This window comes from Emys orbicularis, chromosome 13 (genome assembly GCF_028017835.1).
Source record: "Emys orbicularis isolate rEmyOrb1 chromosome 13, rEmyOrb1.hap1, whole genome shotgun sequence".
NCBI lineage: Eukaryota > Metazoa > Chordata > Testudines > Emydidae > Emys > Emys orbicularis.
This window is the reverse complement of record NC_088695.1, coordinates 33365575-33381777: the sequence shown is the minus strand read 5'-3', so window position 1 is coordinate 33381777 and position 16203 is coordinate 33365575. Positions and strand designations below refer to the sequence as shown.

The following is a 16203-nucleotide window of genomic DNA, read 5'->3' as shown; positions in this document are numbered from 1 at the left end:
GAATTCAGCATTGGAACAGAGAACTTAGAGAATAGGAATGAAGCAAACATGTTCAATACAAGCTTTAAGTGGAAAACCCAAACCCAGTCTGATTATGGAGTTGCTAATGGCTACATAGTTCCATGGTTATTTTGTGTTTTCCTGTCCCTGCAGCCTGTGAAGGTGATGTGTAAATGAGGCAATTTCAAAACATTTTCTTTACTCCCCGCACCATTCCTGCCCTGCAAAATGGATGAACCTATTTCCTGGTACAAGCCACCCCCAGTCTCCTAAAATCATGAGTCAGGCCCCCCAAAATCATGAATTAAAAAAAGTGGACATTCTTCGGGCTTTTGAGATTGATTTTTTTTAAACGAAAGCTGAGATTTTCACATAATCACAGGACTCTAGGACAGGGGTTCTCAAACTGAGGGTCGGGACCCCTTAGGGGGTCGCGAGGTGATTACATGGGGGGTCGCAGGCTGTCAACCTCCACCGCAAACCCCGCTTTGCCTCCAGCATTTATAATGGTGTTAAATATATAAAAAAGTGTTTTTAATTTATAAGGGGGGGGTCACACTCAGAGACTTGCTATGTGAAAGGGTAAAAAAGTTTGAGAGCCACTGCTCTAGGAGGCTTTAAGAAACATCACAAATCTCACGATTTTTGGTTTAAAATCGTGAGAACTGGCAACACTTTACCTTATGCTTCACCTCATCTATTGGTCATATCTATTTGCCATCTTTTGTTTTATATTTAGATTGCAAGCTCTTTGGTGCAGGGACTGTCTTGTTATGTGTTTGTACAGCACCCAGCACAATGGTGCTGGGGCATCTAGGGCTAACCCAATACAAATAAAAAGAGTGCCACATCACATAAACCCACTGAAACTCTCACAAGCTGGTAGCACAAGAATGGAAATATTGAGCCTACTGCCTTACACTGAGAAGTGTTTGAATGCAAGGGAACACAGATATTTATTCACTAATAAATAGAGAAGTCTGTCAGATAGCATATTCCACAGCAGCATCTAGGGAAAAGCTGTGTCAGTGGCCAGAATGGATGCACGCCTTTAGCTCCTGCTAACAACCTGGACAGAGCGAGATAAGACATGCTATAGAACAGTGGTTCTCAACTTTTCCAGACTACTGTACCCCTTTCAGGAGTCTGATTTGTCTTGCGTACCCCAAGTTTCACCTCACTTAAAAACTACTTGCTTACAAAAATCAGACAAAAATACATAAGTGTCTCAGCACATTATTACTGAAAAATTGCTGACTTTCTCATTTTTACCATATAATTATAAAATAAATTGATTGGAATAAAAACATTGTACTTACATTTCAGTGTATAGTATATAGAGCAGTATAAACAAGTCATTGCCTGTATGGAATTTTAGTTTGTACTGACTTCGCTAGTGCTTTTTATGTCGCCTGTTGTAAAACTAGGCAAATATCTAGATGAGTTGATGTACCCCCAGAAGACCTCTGCATACCCCCAGGGGTATGTGTACACCTGGTTGAGAACCACTGCTATAGAAAACCCTCAGCCTTTTAACAGCTGTGCTAAATCCCTGTAGTTCTAAAGGAGACATTTGCTCACAGGGAGACTAGATTTTATTACCCATAATCATCTAGTACATACTGTACCCAACCCCCTGTGGCCAGGTGAGCTTTGGAGCTGATCAAACAATGTTATCAGATGAGTTTTGTTTATTTATTAGGTAACTGGCCGGAAATTGAGGTAAGGGCTAGATAGGTTTACAAGGCCCAAATTCACCTGCTTTCTTGCAACACTTCAGTCTTAGCAAGGGCTGAGGTGAGAACAACAATAGCTTTCAGAGATAAATCCCAGCTAGAAGAAATGCCAGCATGAAAGCAGGCCCATTAATAAGTGAGGGGGGGACTGGTGATCTTTATTGGATACGACTAAATAAGGTTTGACTTTCCTTCAGGTTTGCTGCGCCACTTGTATGACATTTCCATATGGACATAGCAACATGACAAGTGCTTTGTAGTGGTGGCTGGTAATGCACCAGGAAGTTGCCTTCCTCTACCATAAACCATGGACTATAGGGATCAAACGCCTCTCTCTACTTTTTCCCAACAAGTTCATCGCTCAGATATTTGGTGGGTACAATGTTGCCAGCATATAACTGTTTTCAGTGTGTGAAGAGTTCAATGATAGCTGCCTAGTTGATTTTATATTTGTATTGCGTGTCTGTAGTAATACAAAGGAGAGAGGTTTGTATAATTAGGAAGAAATTTGGACATAAGTAAGTTATCCGGCCAGGAGATATGCATTCCAAGGCCCTAAGAAGGGACCTAACTGAAGCACTGGCAACTTTTTATACATAACAAAATAGAGAAAATATAAAGGGGAGGAGAGATATGTAACTTAGAGGGTAATGGAGCTGCAAGCAGCACAGAGTTATAAAGATGAAGTCATGCCAGAGAAATGTTATTGCTTTTTGACTGAACTATAAAATTTACCAGAGATGGGCAGAAAATGAATGAGACATCCTATGGGTTTGGTATTCATTTGCTATAGTACCCATATCTTACATATGTGCCTGACAATACACACAAGAACAGTCCTATTGAGTTCTTTTTACTATGGGCCTTTTTGTCCATGCTCACTATGATTTACTATGGAGAGCAACACCACTGGATGTCGTGAATATGGCACATACAGCCCAGGTTTGCATAGCAGAGAAGAGCTATAAGCTCTATTTTGGAAGCTGACAGTAAAGGAAAATCATTCGTGGGGGTGAGAGTCAGACATGTGTAATTAATTATACTTTTATACACACTTCACATCAAGCTGAAAAAACCTAGAACCAGAAGAGAGACATGCCATAATGCAATGTGCATGTTTTGATGTCACTTCCCTACCTTTGTCTGCTTATTGTCTAAAACTAAACAATCTTCCAGACAGGAACCACGCAAAGCACTGCACACAGTTAATCTGGAGAGCAGGAAGATTTGGGACAACCCCTCTCACTTAAGGGAAGGCTGAAGCTCTATATGTAAAGCTTAAGACCTACCATGGCAGATGAGGTGAGAAGAGCCAAATGCTGAAGAAACAAGTCCCACTGTTGAGCTCAGGGGACTGCTCCTAACCACAAAGGAAAGGGTTCTTCCCAGAGCCAGCATCTTTCTCTGTCTCAAACCAGGGCTTGTTCTTAGTTCCATCCAAAACTAGAGAACAAATGGCTCTCAACCCTCAATCCCCTTGATGGAGTAATTTGTTCCAGCTGGGCCCAGTCATGTTCCCTGTAATCCCTGCTGTGATGGACAGCACCTGTGAAAAATTTTCTGCCAAGAGAAGTCTTACTTAGCCCTGTTCTGCTCAAGTACGTACGTACACACACACACACACACACACACCCCTACACCTTCATGCTTGTCATGAACTAACGCACTGTCAGGAATGGAACATGGGGACAAAAGAAGGATAGGTGACAAGTTTTATTTAAATGGACTGTTCGTACCACTCCAAGGGCTGCTGATTCTCTGTATTTGTTTATCTTTTTCTTACATGATGCATAAAGTCGTGGGATCTCAGGGATGGAGTTTGGCAATTCCTCGGATCTCTTTCCATCTGTGAGTTCCTCTCCTCTGAGCAATTTGGATCTAGAGTTCCATTCCACGTGAGACAATAAATCCAGTTCAGATTCACCCTACCCATTGTGGTTGTATTGTTCTATTCTAGAGGCCTGATCCAAAGCCCATGGAAGTCAGTATAAGGAGGCTTTGGATCAAGACACAGGTGGGCATGGGAATCCAATCCAGACCCTTCTCCTTACTCATGGAAACACAGGGTAGCACTATACATTACTTGTTGCTATAGTTGAACACCAGTTTACAGTGATTATTATTTTTTAGCAACAATCAAGCACCATTGCTCCCTAGGAGATCCTGGCTAGGAAGAGCATTTTAATGCGAATATATGGCCAGCCTCTTTTGTACTAAAATAAACAGCTTTATCGTAGTATTTGCCAGACCGGCTCAGACTACTGGGCCACCAAATCCAGTATTCTGCTTCTGGTACTGGCCAACACCTGATGCTTCAGCAGATGGCAAAAATACTCTTAATGCATCTGACCAGTTGAATAATACTGTTGCTGTCCATGGAAGGAAAATATAATTCCTGATCACAGTAGTGATCAGCTTCCGCCCTGAAGCATGAAAGTTGATTACTCTTATTTGAGCCCAAGTGGACATAAAATTATCCAGATGCAGCATTGACTATGGACTCCTCCTGCCGTGAATTTTACAGTCTAAGGAGCAACACACCGGGGGAGTCCTTCACCTATCGGATCCTAGCACAGACTTGAATGTTATATTTGATTTACTAACATTAGTCTCAACTCTTGGCCTGGAATTTTGTGTCTGCCTGCAGATGCACCCCTAGCTAGTGAGAAATTCTAAGACAGTAACTCAGACTTTTAATTTCATGATCATTTTGAACATAGTGAACATAAGACCTTTTTTTTAGGATCCATGTTAATGGAAGAATCCTGTCGAATGATAGAAAATTAAAGCCTTTGTGTAGGAAGTTTAAACCAAACCTCTACGATGTGATGAACTAAATTCCTGTCATATAATTCCTGACCTGAAGAAGAGCTCTGTGTAAGTGAAAAGCTCGTCTCTCTCACCAATAGAAGTTGGTCCAATAAAAGATATTACCTCACCCTCCTTGTCTCTTTAATATCCTGGGATCAACACAGCTACAACAACACTGCATACATAATACAATTCCATAGGCTGGTTTACAAACTATAGAAAAGGTATCATTGTATCTTAATTTCTTATAAGGCTTGAAATAATTTGAAAGGACTATTTCATTTGTGCTTGACCCTATTCATTTCATCCTTATTAAATCCTATAGGGGTTTTTCAGAAGGGCAGCTATATTCCACTTCCTCGTCTCCCAGTGTTCCCTTATTAGAAACAATTACAGGTGGCCCATGCATTATCTTCCACAAACATGTCAGTTCTTGGCAATGCAGTTCTAGGAACATTCCAGTCACTCTGCTGCTTTCTAGATGTAATGATAATCTTATCACACTGAACTTCAAAACAACAGAGCCATTTCATAGCAGAACATCACATTTTCTGAATCCTGCAATCAAATGGAGTGAAAGTGATGCAGCCCTACTGTAGAAAGCAAATGTCAAGCAGAAGGTTGCTTAAAAAGGAGCTGATTAAATTAATTTGCTTATGCTGCAGCTCCTGTGACAGCACCAATGCAATGGAGGATTCATTCCCCTTTTCAGCAGCCACAACCCATCTAAGTCATCTCAGGGGAAGCAACATTGAGTTTGTCAGAAGTGAAGAGCATCTGCAACTTGAGTTGAGTCTCCTGGCAGCTGTGGGGGCTCAGTCTCTCTGAACATTTAAGCTTAATGTTTATAAAATTTTTGCAGCCAATTTTCTAAGACAGCTTACACAAAGAATTAACTTACTGTTACTGTCTTGCCCTTTTGTTCTTTCAGCTCATGCACCTTTTCCTTCTCTTCACTGTTCCTTCCCTTCTTGCAACTCACTAAACAGCAATAAAGAGCAAACGGGTGCAACAAATTATTACAGTCATGCCTAGGAGTTCCAACTGGGATCAGGGCCCTGCTGTGCTAGGCACTGTACAGACACCTCCTGAGAGACAGCCCCTTCCGCAGAGAGCTTACAATCTACACAGAGAAGACAGACACAGAGTAGGTGGGGAAACAATAGGGTGACCAGATGTCCCGATTTTATAGGGACAGTCCCGATTTCTGGTTCTCTCTCTTATATAGGCTCCTATTACCCCCCACCTCCCATCCTGATTTTTCACACTTGCTGTCTGGTCACCCTAGGAAACAAGGGCACAAAAAGTCAAAGAGACTTGACAAAAGTTACACAGCATGTGGCATAGCCCAGAGCACCTGACTCCCTGGCCAGTGACGAGACCACAAGATTGTGCTGCCTCCCCATAATTGCTCTGAATTCACAGACATTTCTGTCATCTGTTTATGCCCAAATAGCTCTTCTTCTCACATAAGAAGAGTTAATTTCTACATTGCTCACCCTTGGCATTGGGTTTTCTATTTACACTCTTTTTTTTCTTAAAATAAAGGGGGGCGGTGTTTGGTGGAAAAAAAATAAAGTTCCCAGCATTTCTCCTCAGGTCCCTTCATTCTGATTAATTTAAAAAAAATATATTTAGTATTTTCCTTCCAAGTCCCATTCTGCTTCCATCTTTCCTTCCTCTCAAAGATTTGACTAAGGGATTCTGCATTTTTCTCCCAGACCTCCGCAACTGATTATCCCCTCCCGCCTAGCTCCTACTCAGGGATACTTTATACTCATTTTTAATCTTTCCCTCACCTTGCCTTCCCCCTGCATGCACTCTCACTATCCCCCTCCCCCACGTCAAACAACAGCTATTTTCCCTCCAAAACACACCCTGAGTCCCAACACTGCAGTCAGCCTGGAGAGACTCCCATGCCTGCATGAAGCAAATGGTGAAACAAAAGAGGGTCTTAGCCCTCCTGGGGCCTTTATGGCCCTTTGCAGTAGTTCCGAACCAGGAGCAATCATTTGCTTCCCTTCCCAGTCAAGAACAGCTCACAGGCCTATGGGACTGGGGAGCTGCTGTGGAAGAGCACAGATACTGCCCCCCTCAAGGAATTCTGTGGGGGAGACTTAGCTTTTCCTCAGCGCCACCACCAGCGCTATCGCCTGTGATCTACCCTTAAGTAAAGCACCAGATCAAACCACCAGAACCTATTCCACATGCCTCCTTCAGAGGACTTATTTTCCAGTAAAAATCCAGTATGGCGTGGGCAGCGGTGCTTGAACAATTTGTGTAGTGCGGAGAGCCATTGAAACAAACTGTAAACCCTCTATATAATGGAAATCACTTCAAGCCAGGGGGTGCTGCTGCAACGCAGCAACCCTAGTTCCCGCAGCCATCTCCTGCTCCCGGTACTCAAGTAAAACACCTTACTGACTCCAACGGGGATACTGCAGGTGTGGCTGAGGTCCCGCCGGTGTGAAGGAGGCAGGAATCAGCTCTTTAGGAATCATGGAGTATGCTTGGCTCGCCCCCTCTGCCCATCCCATGCTAGTTATGAAAGTTGGTTATTTTTATCCCCGATGTCTCATTCCAGGGAGCACAGGCATTTCCCACACAACACTTGGATTATTTAATCTGAGTTATTGGATTCTGGTTGCTCCAGCCCACAAAGGGTCAGAAGTTCAGCTATTGCTCAGAGTGCCATGCAGTGCCTTGCCTCACAGAGGACAAGAGAATGCCCCATGGTGGTTTCTTTCTACAAGGGCACACACTTCCCTAGTAGGACAGGCTGTTTCCTCCCTCAGGATCTACAATGCAGTATTTCCCTCTTGGGCCAAATACGTAGCAAATGATTAATTGGATCTAGGGCTTTTCTGAAGACTGGCATCCCTGAGCAATGGTGGGATAAAAGCCCAATAGCTGAGTGCCATGCAATATCCGGTGAACAGTGAGGGATGGGAAAGAGTACACCTCTGTCCATGACCCTGTGGGTCATACTGACCCTTGGTTTCTGAAGTGCTGAGTGCCCACAGCTCTGATTGAAGGCTGCACACGGGGGGAGGGGGGAAAAGGCCCATTGTGCTCATCTCAGAAGTAATTCTCTGCTCAGTTAAAGCTGGGAGAAGTCAGTTCCTGGGAGTCGAGTGACGCACTGGTTTGCGTTTTAATAGAGACTCTAAACCCAGGGCCGTCCTTACCCATATGCAAACTACACAGCTGCATAAGGCACCAGGAAATTTGGTGCACCATATTTCCTGGTGCCCTATGCAGCTGCATGCTGCTCCAGCGGCCAGCCTGATCCCCCGGATGGCTGAGCCGGCCAGGAAAGCTGAGCCGGCCAGGAAAGCTGCCCCTGCCCCTGCACCACCTCTTCCCCAAAGCCCGGCCGGCTCCGCCCCTGCCCTGCCTCTTCTCACCCCTGCTCTGCCCCCGCCCCACCCCTTCCCCAAAGCCCCTGCTCTGCCCCCGCCCCACTCCCACTCCACCCCTTCCCCAAAGCCCCTGCCCCTGCTCTGCCCCTGCCCCACCCACACTCCACCCCTTCCCCAAAGACCCCACCCCTCCTCCACTCCCACTCCACCCCTTCCCCAAAGCCCCCACCCCTGAGCTACATCCCGGGGGACTGCAGCAGAGGTCGTGCGCGCTCTGCACTCATCGGGCAGTGGGAAGTGGAGCAACCCGGCCCCAGCCCTCTCCGCCGGTGAGTGTTGGGGGGGGGGGGCGGTTCCCCCTTGCCCCCCAAGCCTGGGAGCCAGGGGAGCAGAGTGGAGCGGGCTGGGGCTGGGTCACTCCACTTCCCGCCACCCCGTGAGTATGGGGTCGGGCCCACCCTGCAATCACCAGGCGGCAGGAAGTGGAGCGACCCAGCCCCAACCCGCTCCACTCCGCTGGCTCAGGGGCTCAGATTCCAGCTGGCCACATTCAAACTTCCACTTCTAGCCAGAGGACCATTGTCAAGCACCAGAATGGAGCTGCGTCCAGCACTCTAGAGAGAGAAGAGGTGGGTTGTTGTGCTGCCAAGTCTTTTACAGAAGGCAGAAGCCTCAGAAACCCAGCTGTGAAGAGATGTCCACAGGGAACCAGCAAAACACTCCTTAGCCATGGTAGGGCCCTCCTCCCAAGCATGACCAGCACTTACTGTGAAGGTAGATCTACAAAGACACGGGACAGACATAGCCTATTTTGCAGCAACAAGACAAGGCAGAATGAAAAGGGTATAACATTGGGTAGCTCTGGCCTAGTGTAATGGGGTGCACTCACCTCTCACGAGCACCTCCCGTGTCTGTGCCTGCACTCACTCTCTCAGTTTGTGGTGGGTCTTCGGTGACTCAGCCCTCCGGCCGAATCACACGCAGTCTGTATGTGAAATAAAAACAAAGGAAACCCCCTTGGGGTACAAGTCCAACAGAGGCCGCTCTCTCAAGTTGTCCCTGCTCCGGAATAGAGCGGTGCACCAGGGCTCCCTCCCGGGGGGAAATGTCTTCGCTCTCTCAGGTCCTTTATGGCTGCAGCTCTCCAGCTAGGCCACTACAGTTCAACTCCCCTTCTGGGGTGCTTCAAAGTCCAGGCCACTTTCCCAGTGGCTGGAGGGAGGCGGGAAGGGAAGGGAAGGGAATCCGGGCCCACCCACTACTCCAGATCCCAGCCCATGGACCCTATAGATGGAAACCATCCACTGCATCCCTGTAAATAAACTGTACTGGTACAATCCCCTGAGCCACTTCCCTGTGCTATTTTCACCCTTACTTCAGGGCCTTGTCCTAATGGAGTCCCAGCAACCAGCTCAAGGCTCCTTCTCGCTCTCCCCTGCTTCTGGCAGCACTGCCCTGTCGGAGGTTTTGCAGCTCCATCAGCCAGCCACATACCATCCACACTTGTCCAGCTCCAGCAAGGAACTGAACACCTGCTGGTGCTGCAGCTCTTCTTATACTAGGCTGCTGGGCCCTGATTGGCTATGTCTCACACAGCCATGCTAGGCAGTTTGGAGCAGTGGCGGATTAACCAGTGGGCCAACGGGGCCCGTAGGCCCCGACCTGCTCTGCCCACCTGGCGCGCCTGCTGGGAGCACGGTTAGGGCATCAGGGAAGCCCCTGTGCCCCGACCCCACTCGCCGGCAAGAGTGCCGGGTGGGAGGGGGCAGGGGGAGACTGCAGGCGGAAGGGGTGGGAAGAGGCGGGAAGGGGCCCTCGCTTGCTCTGGCCCCGGGCCCCACAAACCCCTAATCTGCCTCTGGCTTGGAAGACCCTCTCTACTGCCCTTTTCTGGGGTGGGGTGTGGCAGAGCCATGAGGCCTCCAGCAGAGGACCTCAGAGGGTCTGGTATACCCCATCACACCAAGGCTGAGTAACTTCAGTGCTAAGAGGTCTGAAATAGTCCTATACACAGCATAATGCCTGCATGTCCTGTAGACTTTTTTCTTTTTAAGAAATACTTTTCTTGCTAAGTGCCAATAAGACCCATTAGTTCGGTGTCAGTTCCCAATAGTCGGTCATTTGTTAGGGAGGGTGAACTGGTTCAGCCCCTCCCTTCCCCCCACCCCGTCCAGAACCACTCCCCCACACTCAAACCAAACACTTTGGGAGGTTCAAAAAGTTTTGTTCACCTTAAATGTAGCCTCTGCCTTTCCCAGCTCTGGCCAGTAACTGAGTTTAAACCTGTATTATAGCAGTTTAGTTTGCACCAAACAGCTATAAGAGCATTCATTGCACTGGTTAATTTACAATCAGTTAAACGTGTGCAGCTTCTGGGTGTAGACTAGGCCTGCGATTAATGGGATTTAGATATCCAAATCTCTGGAGACTTTGACAATCTCAGCCTCGGTCTCGTAGAAGAGCCACTCTGTGAGAGATTTTCCCAGCCCATGCTCTGCTGACCCCAATAGGCTCCAAAACACACACGTTTTTTGGATCCTCTGACCCTTTGCTCACCCAAGTCTGTGTCCCACAGGGGGACTTTTCAAAGACAAATGCCAGGAATTAAAAAAGAAAAGAACATGGCAATGCTCCTGAAATTCACTGACTTCTATGGGGGGCTCACATGCAGAGGCCATTCATGGACAGGAACTGATTTTACATACTGAGCCAGAAGAGTTTTTGAGGTCATCACCTACATCGAACTACAGTAAGAAATGCCTCAAGTTACATCAGAGAGACCAGGTGGGTGAGGTAATATCTTTTATTGGACCAACTTCTGTTGGTGAGAGAGACAAGCTTTCGAGCTTACACAGAGCTCTTCTCCGGGGGCTGTAAAAGATATCGCCTCAGGTTACATCAGGCTTTTATAAATTAATCGCTACAGCCCTAGGTAAGCAGTGAGGATGAGATTTGTATCACTGTTGGCTTTAGGACAGGTGCCGTCTATTTTCCCCTTGTAATTTGGATGGGAACTTAGTGCTTCTGAAAGGTGCTGGGCTGTAATCAATAGGGAATAAAATCCTTCATTTAGCCACAAAACAGGCACAGCACGCTAACGAGTGTCCACACACTGACCTGCCAATATGGCTCAGCCTGTGCCTCTAGGTACCATCCCTCCTCTAGGATTAAGAGAAGAACTCAGGCTCCAGGATCGAGCTAGGTCTTAGCTGTTCTATGGAGACTGACAATTATTAGCACCAATTAGGCTCCTCTTATCAGCGTATCAACTAGAAGCCTCAATTGAGATTGGGGGGTCCATTGTGCTGGGTGTTGCTGCACACACACAGTTATAGAGAGTTGCTGCTCCAAGGAGCTGACCATCTAAAAGGCAAGACAAGACAAAAGATGGGAGGGGAAACCGGCATGGAGAAGTGAAGTGATTTGCCCAAGGGCACACAACAGGTCAGTGGTACAATCAGGAATAGAAGCCAAGTCCCTCTTTTTCTAATCCAGTCCTCTAGCCACTGGGCAACAATAGCCCTCGTTTGTTAGGTGTACATTGCTCTGCTGCACCCAGAGGCCCGAGTGCCCCAAATTCACTTCACATAGCCACTGACAAACATCAGCTGGTAATGAGTGGCTGGTGACCAGTCTACTCAACTGCTCCACCCTGTGCTAGGACAAAGGTCACAGAAGATGCATTGAGGAGGCAGCTGACTGGAAAAGGGGTGGGTGCCACTGGTCCAGATTGAATTAAGGGGACTTGACAGAGCCAAGAGAGGCCAGGTGAGGTCCACCTGCAACATACCTGGCCCTTGCCAGCTCTGTTAGCCCCTCGTTTATAAACACTGCACTCAGCAATATAAAACAAGGAAATACAAAGTCTCTTTGGCTACAAAAAGCTGCAATAGGAGAATAGTTTCTGCATTCCCTACCCCAATTTTTACTTTTTCTTATGCACAAACCCACATCTTTTGCTTTTGTTCTGTTGCTGGAAATAAGCCAAGATGGAATAAGATATTAGCACAAAATGCCTTTGGAAATATTCATTGCTCATCACTTAACAAGATTACCTCTGAAATCCTCCATTGCTTTGAGGAGATTTAAAACCTTTCAGGCTTGCAGTAACCATGGCAGCGCTGATGCAGGAAATAAAAGGAGACAATCAATGTGAAAGCTCATTTAGGAAGATCCAGTCTCTGTGTGTGTGTGAAATGGAGCTGGGGAGATTTTCCTATGCACCATGTTTCCTTGTTTAATACCATGAAACATTTTTTCAAAAAATCTGCACAAATTACAGGTGTATGCTGCTAACTGGGGTGAAGAAGCTCTTTAAAAAAAAAACCTGCAGTATTCTATAAGAAAGGTTCAAAATACCAGAGATCGCAGTGGTGGTACTGCGTTGTTGCATACTGCCAGCCACGTGGAAGATTTGTTACGGTCTCATTCCTCCTCCACCTGTCATCTTCTCCTCCCACATGCCAAAAGGACCCCCCCACACCCACCCATGCACACCCACCCATGCACACACACAGCACCAGCTGGATCGAACTAGAATGAGTTGTGTTGTGATTTTATGAGGTGGACCAGAAGGCTGCCACACTCATTTCACTTATGCCCAGAATTCAGATGAGTCCTCCAGGAACAGATGTATCATGTATAATTTCCCAAGCTGTCACCTCACACCTCCTTCAAACTCACATTTCCTCCCAGATCAGGTTACTTAGAGAGGTAGGATGGTTTTATGGTTTAGTGACCTGACTGGAAGTCATAAGACCTGGGTTCTATTCCCCTCTCTGCCAGAGACTCCTTGTTTGACCTTTAGCAGGTCCTTTAAATTTTCTGTGCTTGTTTCTTCACCCATAAAAGAGGAATCATGATACTTACCTACCTCATTGGGTGTTGTGAGACTAAACAAATATAAAACCTGGAGCTTCTTGGATGGAAGACACTGTGCAAGTGTACAGTACTGTTATAAAACCACATCTTTTCAATAAGGGGTTGTGAATTCACAACTATGCAGTGATTGCAATTACTATACATCCTCACCAGGTTCTTACCGGGATCTTCTTGTGACTGAGATACACAGCATTATGTCCTACACCCAACCAGGAGAAATGATTAAATATATTCCTTTATCTTCTCCCTTTGTATTTTTTTTAAAAGCTGCAATAAATATAAAGGTGCATAACCCAAAGTTTTTCTAAAAAAGTCCAGACTTTAAATAGCATTTTCCAAAGCCTAAGCAAGAGTATTGGGTATGTAATTTTATGGCAAGTGTTTTGTGACTGTTCTCTTCTGGATGAGCTGGGTGGGCTAGATTCCTTGCAAAGTCCAGAGCTGGTAAGTTAACATTGTGATTCACAGAAGGAAAGGCAGTCAGATGCTATAATGATGGGCACAATATGGAAATGTAGAAGGACAGATTGGAAGGGGGAGAGAGAATATGGGCATGTACATGAGTGTGTGTAAAAAAGGCAGTGTGCCTCTAGCTCAGCATCTGTGTCTCACAGACTCTCCAGAAGTTCCAGGTGCGGGAAGGGATTGCTGAGTGCTATTTTCTAAGGATGCATCAGGGTCTGGATTTTTTCAGGAGATTGAAAACAGCTGCACTTCTTTGTTTAACTGGTAGAATTTTACGGGGTGGGATAAAAAGAAAATAAAACCCAAGCTGGATCCAGCATAACCCAGGGGCCAGAAACATCGGCTTGCAGCGCTGCGGCTCTAGTTTGAAAGCATGTAAAATTTTAGGTGCACTAGGAGCTGGTACAATTGTTTATTTAGACAGAGTTTGGGGGTTAAAAATTGGCTCCAGATACCAAATGTGTGTTTTTCCAGTACAATTGGGTTGGGATGTAGCAGGGTATAGAGTTTTCCAGTGGAGCAGGAGTGGCTACGTATGCTTTCTAATTTGGAGTGAACAATTTGGGGTTGAGCCAAATATTGCCAGGATCCAGGTTTTGCGACACTTATGCACTGGGATGGATCAGTGTCCAGAATGTTTTGATCAGCAGAAACAGCTGCACTTGTTCTCTGGTCATGTGGTATATTTTGGTGGGTGAGGACCAAAAATTAGGTGGATTTGGTGGGGTCGATGTGCCACATCTGGGTTTTTGCCACACTCATGTACCACAGCCCAGAATGTTTTGCGGCATGAGGAATGGGCTACCCTGTTCTCTAGATAGTCATTAGAATGTGGGGGCTCTGGACCAGGTCAATTTGGCTGGATCCTGGTGCTGAATCCAGGGTTTGGCAGAATCATGCTCTGGGATGCATTGCAGGTGGGGGGCGAGGAGTGGTGTTTGGTGCTGTAGGAGCAGCTACAGTTGCTTTCTCTATGTTGATGATACAATTCCGGGGCGTGGGAACAGAAATTGGCAGGGATGCAGGTAAAGGCTGTTTTTATCTTTTTCCAATACTCACAACCACCTGGTAGCACACAAGCCACAAAGCAACAAGTCACAGAAACTCAGCAGATAATTTCACATAAAGCCCTGGTCTGTCCCCACACAATCCCCCAACAGGAGAGAGGAGCACTGAGGGCTCAGAACTCTCACTCATGCTCAGCGGCACTAATTTGTTGCTCTCGGTGAGTCTCCACCTCCAAGGAGGACACAAGGACAGCTGCTAAAAGGCAGCCAGCTCCCCAGAGCTACAAGCAGCAGCATGAGCAGAGTGTGATGCACAGCACTGCTGAGCCTCTCCAGGTCTGGGGATGGCTTTCAAGGACAGATCTCAGCGGATTGGCTCAGAGCATCCTTTTCTCCCCCTCCCCCATTATACTCCAAACTGCAGAGATTGGACAAGCCTATGACACATGGTGAAGGGGAATGTGAATAAATGGTGAGCCGAGCTGAGGGAGTGTGGAGACAGTAGCGATCCAGATCCAGGCGGGAGAAGTTTCCAGGTGACTCGAGAGCGGCAACGAACTTGGAGAGGGGTGTGCAGAGCTCATCAATGCAAAGCGAGGGAGACACCAGGCTCTGAGCTGCAGAGGAAGGAGCCCTGCAGCCCTGGGTTGCAGACAGACCAGAAGCACCCAAAGCTTCAGCAAAAGTTGGGATTTGTAATTTTCCTCCCACAAAGCCCCCGGAGCTCCAGTGTGCAGCCATGTCCCTGGCGGTGAAGGAGAAGAACCACGTGCGTCTGGTCTTCCTGGGTGCGGCAGGAGTGGGCAAGACAGCTCTGATCCGCCGCTTCCTGCTGGACACTTTTGAGCCCAAGCACCGGCGGACAGTGGAAGAGCTGCACAGCAAGGAGTACGAGGTGAGTGGGGCCACCATCAAGGTAGAGATCCTGGACACCAGTGGCAGCTACTCCTTCCCGGCCATGCGCAAGCTGTCCATCCAGAACAGTGACGCCTTCGCCCTGGTCTACGCGGTGGATGACACAGAGTCCTTCGAGAGCGTCAAGAGCCTGCGGGAGGAGATCCTGGAGGTGAAGGAAGACAAGTTCCCCCCCATTGTGGTGGTGGGCAACAAGGCGGAGGCCAACAGAGAGAGGCAGGTGCTGACTGAGGATGCCCTGTCCCTGGTGGAGCTGGACTGGAACAACCGCTTCCTGGAAGCATCGGCCAAGGAAAACGAGAATGTGGTGGAAGTCTTCAGGGAGCTGCTGCAGCAAGTCAACCTGCCCAGCCGGCTCAGCCCGGCGCTGCGCAGGAGGAGGGAGACCTTCCCAAAGGAGAACGCACTCAGACCACCCATGAACAAGACCAACAGCTGCACTGTCTGCTGAGCTGGGCCAGGCCGGGAGGAGGAGGAGGAGCAGCAGCAGCAGCATGGACTTGAAACTCAGGTGGGCTGGGTACAGAGATGAGGCTGCATCCACTAAAGTGGCACCCTTCCCCCTCCTTTTCCCTTACCCAGCCTGCTAAGACTGTTAAACTTGTAGATCAAATGAGGCAGGGGCCCTAGTCACTTTGACTCAGCTGGCCGGGGGCTGGGGAGGGGAAGTGACTGACCCACAGGGAGAATTCAGCAGCAGTCTCCCAAAGGCAGGAACTGGGCGTGCCTGAGACACTGCAGTCTGTCTCCACGGTGCTACACGGGGCAGGGTGGGGAGGGGGCAGCAAGGGACTGAGGCAGAGAGGAGAGAGTGTATATTTAGAGAGAGGGCCGTTAGAAAGCATGTTGCATTTGTGAAGCCTTTGAGCGTCCACCATGAGAGTTAGTAAATACCTTATGTCCCTAAAGCTCTGTGGTACAAGGGGGAGCAAACGTGGGAGGCTCTTCTGTCGCACGGAGTGGAAAGCACACACATGCATGTGTGTATCCGTATTGCTTCTCACTGGTTCCAGTCTGCTGTGTTGG

The 16203-nt window shown here is 47.6% G+C and overlaps 1 protein-coding gene across 1 annotated transcript; it reads left to right on the top strand.

The window, feature by feature from the left end:
• Positions 1–15001: 15001 nt before the first annotated feature.
• LOC135888390 (GTP-binding protein Rhes-like) lies at positions 15002–15628 on the top strand. The gene has a single exon (XM_065416198.1). It carries the CDS (start codon positions 15002–15004, stop codon positions 15626–15628), a length of 627 nt encoding a protein of 208 aa, XP_065272270.1.
• Positions 15629–16203: the final 575 nt, after the last annotated feature.

Excerpts from the sequence above, each read along its gene's own strand:
- LOC135888390 (XM_065416198.1), top strand. The coding sequence starts at position 15,002 with ATGTCCCTGGCGGTGAAGGAGAAGAACCACGTGCGTCTGGTCTTCCTG.